Raw genomic sequence first — 7487 nt, 5'->3', positions numbered from 1 at the left:
CCAATATATGAACTGCAGTGTGTGCCACTTCCGTATTGGTGCCCCGGCTCTTCCACAGAGTTTGCCGCTTGGGGTGGACCTGCTTTACAAATAATCCTCTTGGAACCCTAAGCTCCGCCTACATTTTTATTTTGTTTAATTGGCATAATTTACATAAACAGTTAAATATTCACTTAAATTTCAATTTTCAGTTTTTCAACACCAAACTTCGTATACAGCATCGGTGGAGGGTCAGACACATTCCGAAAGAAAATGAGCATGTTAGGACGATAAATATTGCCGCCGTCAATCAAAACGTTCTCGCAAAAAGGCGGGGCTTAGAAATAAATGCTCATAACTCATCAACAATGTATCCAAACATCACAGATTTTGGTAGATAGGTTTAGACTGTCTTGGGGAATAGGCACACAAAAGCATTTTCATTTTGGACTATAGGGGGCCACAAAAACAACACCAATTTATAACTCAAGAGCGGATGGACTAATCTTTTTTTTTTTTTTTTACACATACTCTCGGGGTGACTATAAACTCAGATTTAAAGTGTCGCAATAAATTCAGAATGTGGGCGTGGCCTATACATTTTTTTTAAATTGCGATAGCATAAAATGAGCTTCGGACGCAAAACTTGGGACACACGTCAGAGCCCACGCCCTTTTCGAGAATGTAAAAAAAAACATAATTTTTCAAAAAAACTGCTCACTAGCGCACCCTAACGTGTGGTAGTCACATATAAATTCTTTGAACTTCACGAATTTTGGCACAGACATTCCTCATGGAATTGCGGACATATTTGTAAATAGATTCCATTAGCCCCGCCCCCCAGGAAGTTGGCCATTTTGAAGAATCTGCTTTTTTCATGCATTTTAAGCACATTTTTGCGAACTCCTCCTAGGGGAATGATTGGAAAAATTCCAATCCAGGACACGTTCAGCCCCTATCCAATATGATGCTAAATTGAGAAGAACATTTTTGATAACTCACTCGTGGAGGTCGTAAGCTAACAGCGAATACAAAATTTTTGACGATTTACATGTCGCACGTTAATAATATTGTCTACAAGCTTCCCTTTAGGTAAGAATGCAGTATGGGAGAAAGTGTAGAGAAGATGCCTGGCAGGGAGTCAGGTCACCTGCATCGATCAGAGGGCCGCCAGGACTTCATTACCTGCTCCAGAGTCTTATACCCAGAGGGGCTACCACTTTCCTTTACTAAGCAGACATTCAATGATAAGCAACTTGCCCTCCCTTCCTCCACTCCACTTCGCTCATGCACACACTCCTCTCCAGCAGTCAGCTGAGTTGTGAAAGTGCTACATACAGCGGAATTCCCCCTCCTTGTTTTTAAGTCAGAGGAAGTTTGTGTTTGTCCTTCTGCGTAGAGGTTGTAGGGAGGCTATATTTGGAATGGATTTCACTGATTAAAGGCAAATGTGTGTTTTGGAAGACAGAGTCTGCAGACTAACATACTTTGCTGCAGTTTTTCTTCACAAGAGTAGGGTCCAAATTATCTGTTGTTTGTTGTGATTAACATGGTTTGGGATTGGAATCAGAGGGATGTCAACACAGCATGATTAGACTAACCCCAGCATTAAGACGTATGACTAACAACTCTCCTGCTCTCCAGATGAAACCAGTCCATCCAACGTGTGGGACTGTAAGAACCGAGGGGTCAACGGCACCCAGAAGGGCCAGATCGTCTGGAGGCTGGAGCCCGGGCTTTACTTTATGGAGCGTAAGTTACAGTAGGCTCTCATACTGGAGAACAGTTTCATTCTATTCCTTGTGAATATATTTTTCTTTACTCTTAAGATATTTAATAATCATAATGTTAATGTTTTTCTGAAAAAAGGTAAATAGTATCACTTCTATATCACCTATGTCTATAATGCATTATAAAGATACTCATAATGCGTTACAATCTGCTTTTATAGTATTTTATATATTTTTTTGTATATAGCATTTTATAATCACTTATTGTCAAGTTGCATTATCTTACTTAATAAACATAGTTCAAATTCCACATCTCCCTATAACACTTTGCTGCTTCCTCTGCAGCTGAGACTAAGATCTGTTTCAAATACTACCACGGTGTGAGCGGAGCCCTGAGAGCCACCACCCCCTGCATAACTGTGAAGAACCCTGCAGTCCTGGTGTGTGTATGTGTGTGTGTGTGTGTGTATGTTGTGTGTGTGTTTTGTGTGTTGTGTGTGTGTGTTTTTAGTGTGTGGTGTGTGTGTGTGTGTGTGTGTGTGTGTGTGTGTGTGTGTGTGTGTGTATGTGTATGTCTTTGCTCTATCAAGGTTAAATTACGCTAGTGGACTATTAAATCCCTTAACTGAACTAAATTAGGATTATTTTAAGATCTGTAAAGTATTCTATAGTATTATTGTTATAAATGGTCAGCTGTTTTGTCAAGTAATCCTAATCTGTAGATAATGGAAGACAGGAAGACATGCAATTCATTGTTTTCATACTTTGTATAACCATATGTGTTTCAATGAGCACTTCTGTATTTAATTCTCTCCGGCAAGCTTTGTCCTGTAGTAGGGTTTAGAGTCATTTGCATGTAGAAGAAAACAAATGTGGATTGTCTCTGTGTGTTTATTTTCCTGGTGTATAGAGTGTGACGCTGTTTGTTCTCTCTCAGGCGGAGCAGGTGGGCATCGAACATCCACGGAAACTGATTAGCTTTACTTTGACAGGTGAGTTGAAAGGTTCACATGTTGGAAGCCATTTGTACTGATTTTATAACATGCAGAGTTACGGTTTGTTATGTAATCATTCTCAATAACAGATAAAAAGGAACCCTCAGAAACAACAGGAAGACTTTTGGTTTCAGCTGAGCCATGTCATCTCCTCCTCATGTGTGTCTTATTGTCCTTTCAGGGAAAGCTAAAGTTAACTTTAAAAGCTGTGTTCAGGAAACAGGGGTCTGGGAATTTAAAGAGGGGCTTTCCAAGAAGAGAGAAAGACAGAGAATCAACTCTGTGTTTATGGTGTTTATGTTCTCAGACAAGAGACTGAGGGATGGGGGACTGCATCAGGGGGTTTGTGGCTCAGAAGGTTAATCGTTGTTGGATAAAAGCATCAGAGATTGGCAGTTAAATGAATTGTAATGTTAATGTAATACAACATGAAAAATATGCCACAAACATTATAACTATCAGATTTGATAGTTTTGAACCCTTCTGTCACTAATGCTTTGTTTTAGATCTTCGTGCCAATGGCCTGAAGAAAGGAATGTTTTTCAATCCGGACCCTTACCTGAAGATGTCCATCCACCCAGGGAAGAGGAGCGTCTTCCCTATCTTCAGCCACCACGGACAGGAGCGACGATCAGCCATCATCGCTAACACCACCAACCCCACCTGGCACGGAGAGGTGACGTTGTTACACTGCACAACATTTCATCATTCCCCTGTTGTTGGCTAGCTAGCATATTTCCTGATTTACAGAAAATGAGCTATGCAAAGTCGTCACTCATGGTCAGTGTTGGGTAGTTACTTAAAAAAAGTAATGCATTACTTTTTTTGAAAGTAAATTGCAATGTGTAATGCGTTACTTTTTTTTACTTTACTTAGGTACTCCCTGCTGAAAGTAACTAGTTACACTACCAGTTACATTAGTTTTGAATTACTCTGTAACATCACTTCAGATGCACCATAAATCAAAAGATTGATAACAATATAAAATTAAACCTAATTGATCCCAGATCAGCACCAATCCTTATCTGATAAGGACAGTCCTGAACACAGACCTCTGTTTCTGCTCTGTGTTTGAACATCATGTTTCCTTTAGCTCAGTTTCCATCATATAACTGGTCCAGGTAGCTTGCAAAAGTTTTCCTCTCTGATGACGGCCGTCCCCCCATTATTATATATTGCTCAATGTTTCTGAAAGATGCCGATTCCACCGTGGTCAACATTTCCTCCACTGTAGCTGCTACAGGCCTGTTTCTCTGCTATGAGACATTCCTGCTCCGTCTCCTCATCCATGAACTCTGAGTGTAGCGCAAGCAAAAAGGGACATTTGATTTATTATTCTGTTCTCCCGTTATGCAGATATTTGAAGACCTTAAATTAACGCAAGTAACGAAATAATTGTGCGTTTAGTAACTGTAATGTAATTACTGCTGGATCAATAGTAACGCATTACAGACAAATTTAATCTGTTATCTGTAACACGTTTCTTTGTAGCCCCAACACTGCTCACGGTAATAACAATGACCTTTCGTATCCTAGCAAGCTCTGCAAATTCCACTATGCATGTGCATTCTTTGACATTTGTGAATTTGTGTCCACTGTTGGTGTATGTGTTATTCCATGCTACATTTTTTCATATGATACCTGTCTCAGTGCATAGCAAACTAGGATGGGAGCCTCATTATTTCTCCTTTTGATTGCTATTTATGCTTACTTATTTTTAAGTACTGACATCAAGTGATGAAAATGTAGTGGGATATTAGGGACTTTATTAAGTTTAAAAAATCCATTGGTAAAAATGTGTGGAACCCTCATGACAGACTGTATGTGTGTGCCTCTGCAGAAGTACACGTTTGTCGCACTAATGACTGACATCCTGTACATCGAGGTGAAGGATAAGTTTTCAAAAAGTCGACCGATCATCAAACGCTTCCTCGGTCAGCTCACCATCCCTGTGCAGAGGCTCATCGAAAAAATTCCCGGGTAGGTGAAAAACATACAGAAATAAGTTCACACAGGATATTTAAGAATCCTTTCTAATCTTGGAATTGGCCCCCTGTGAAAGGTATCTATATTATTCCCGATATTATTCTGAGGGTTTTATTCAAACTAGGGCTGGGCGGTATGACAAAAAACTCCTATCACGGTATTTTTCCAAATTATAACGGTATCACAGTGTTTATTTATTTTTCAATGATTAGAAATGTATTTACATTTATATATTTTTGCCCCACAAAAAAAACACCTGATCAGTGGGGGCCCTCATGAGTCTTATGTGGTGAAGGAATCAGAATGCATGACACAACTGCAAAAAGTGAACCATATTATTGTGCAAACTTTGTGCACCACATAACAACATAACAACAACATAACTGTTTGAAAATGTAAAAAAATCACATCCTTACTTCACAGCATGCATTTCCGCGGTGTGCACCGTTCGAGCGCCCTTCAACACATTTTCAACGGTATTGCAAAACATAAAAAATTCATATCATACGGTATAAAGTATTTTGCCCAAGTTATCAAGTATCTTTGAGGGTCCCTTTTTCTTCAGTAGGTCGAAAAGGTGCATCAGTATTACATTGAGACTGTTTATAAGTAGTTGGAAAATCCTTGTAGTAAATTTAAACGTCACAGATATCATGGTGCAACACGTTCTCACTCCCAACCCGTCACATATTGACGGACGGTCAGGGCCCCTCCCCGTCACTCTATTACGGACAGGGTACCCCTTGAAAGTCAGTTTTCAACGGGAAGAGCGTCCCATTGACTTGCATAGGAAACACTCAAACTTAAAAGATATAATTAATAAATGGGTGAAAATTGCTTGTGCCCAGCAATTAATATATACCCACATGACAGCTAAGGTCAGAATAGCTTTATTTAACAGCTGGTCTTATGTCTGTGACTCCTCCTGTTGTTAATTGATAAGCCTGAAACATGCACTTGTCAAGGTTCAGAGACAAATATGGCATAGCCATCGATCATCTTACATTACATTGCATTTAGCTGACGCTTTTATCCAAAGCGAGTTACAATAATTGCGTTTGACCAACAAGATACAAACTTGAAGAAAACAGAATCATATAAGTACATCAGGTTTCATAGAGCTAAAACATTTCAAGTGCTACTCAACTGGCTTTAGATAAGCCAGTCCTTTATTAAGTGCTTTGTTAGTAATTCTATCGCTCGAAGTGGAGTCGAAAGAGATAAGATATACTTTATTGATCCTAAGTTGGAAACATTTGCATTACATCAGCATGTGTAGCAGTTGTAAATATGCAGTGGTGTTTATTTGTAAATCATTTAGTATAATCACACAAAGCTGACGGTTAATTTAATATTCTGTGTTCTTTATTTATTGATTGTTCAATACCTGACAAGGTCGGAGATGAAAAACCTGGGTCGCAGGTTCCTCAACCGTGCATTACAAGACATCTATCAATATGTATCTATACCTCCACCATTAAACTGTTATATTCTGCACATTTCTTATTCTATCTACATACATCTTATAAGAGTATAATACATATGTATAATATCAGTTAAAATAAGTGCTTCAACATAGTTAACATTGCTGGAGGTATGCACATGTATTAGTACTTTGTCAGGCTTAATATGAATACCCCGAAAGCTTTTTTCTTATTCAAAATAAGACCTTAACCTAAAGTATTCTTTAATGTTTAAATAAAGCCTTATTAGTTTGTCTGTCTGTGTCTCCTATTAATATCTAATAATAAAGATAATAATACATTTCAATAACGTGCTTTAACCACCAGGTGTCCCTTTCCATAAGCTGTGCACCGTTATGGTGTACATACAGTGAGGCAAAAAAGTATTTAGTCAGCCACCAATTGTGCAAGTTCTCCCACTTAAAAAGATGAGAGAGGCCTGTAATTTTCATCCCAGGTATACCTCAACTATGAGAGACAAAATGAGAAAAAAGAAAATCACAAGTCTGATTTTTAAAGACTTTATGGTGTGCCCTGGATCAGTTAACTGGACGTCTCTCGACCTGGTTCATGTTCCGACGGTAGTATTGTGTGATGCGGACGGTCCCTGAGTTAGGACCGTCACGGGTCTGCACAGGGGGACGAATCGGTCATAGGTACAGGTCCGGGCGACTTCAACGATCTCCGTATCTACAGGTCTTTCTCCCAACCCCTCTTCAGTATACCAGTCTACTTTGGTTTAATCTTGAAAAACCATTTTTGCTGATCTGCACAAACCCCCCTTTCTACGACTCAACGTAGTTTCTTGTGGATGGATGACGACTTGTACCCCCAATCTTGTAGTACAAAACCCCGACAAAAGACGTTTCCCGGTCTGCTGATAGGCACTTCCTTTCTTCTTCCCCGGTACATAGCACTCAAAACCTCACTGTTGTGAAGCTAGCGTTCCGTAACTTCTACTTTGCACCGACGCCAGAAAGTCAGTACTGTTATAGGGTTGTGGAGCGGGCCCGGGTTGCTTCCTCACCGAAGCGGATTCTCGGTAAAGTTCCCAGGAATCACCGGAATCGGTCAGAGGTCTAGTAGTTGGGGTACTTTTTAGAAACCTCGCCCTCAACTTTCAGGCACAACGGGGCGCTGTTGGGGGTTTTGTAGTGAACGAGATCTCCGTCTAGACGTACTCCTTACCCGTCTTATGGGCGTTGTCACACACTTTTTGGAACACTCTGAATGTCTTGCCAACTGGAGACAGTAACGGTTCGTTTCCAATATATTGTTTCATAACCTCTACTGAAAACAATAAACTGGTTCTATGGAAATCACAACGGTGGCTA

The 7487-nt window shown here is 39.8% G+C and overlaps 1 protein-coding gene across 1 annotated transcript in view; it reads left to right on the top strand.

Moving 5' to 3' along the window:
• The window catches only part of LOC104957101 (E3 ubiquitin-protein ligase HECW2-like), a 26438-nt gene that overhangs the window by 5425 nt on the left and 13526 nt on the right, over positions 1-7487 (top strand). The window contains exons 2-6 of the mRNA XM_010784715.1: positions 1624-1731; positions 2055-2149; positions 2647-2701; positions 3211-3380; positions 4545-4684. Of these exons, the coding sequence (XP_010783017.1) occupies positions 1624-1731; positions 2055-2149; positions 2647-2701; positions 3211-3380; positions 4545-4684 (568 nt within the window). The remainder of the gene's footprint in view (positions 1-1623; positions 1732-2054; positions 2150-2646; positions 2702-3210; positions 3381-4544; positions 4685-7487) is intronic.

The sequence above is a fragment of the Notothenia coriiceps genome, unplaced genomic scaffold (genome assembly GCF_000735185.1).
Source record: "Notothenia coriiceps isolate Sejong01 unplaced genomic scaffold, NC01 NC01_scaffold00026424, whole genome shotgun sequence".
Classification (NCBI taxonomy): Eukaryota; Metazoa; Chordata; class Actinopteri; order Perciformes; family Nototheniidae; genus Notothenia; species Notothenia coriiceps.
This window is presented reverse-complemented; position numbering and strand designations above follow the sequence as displayed.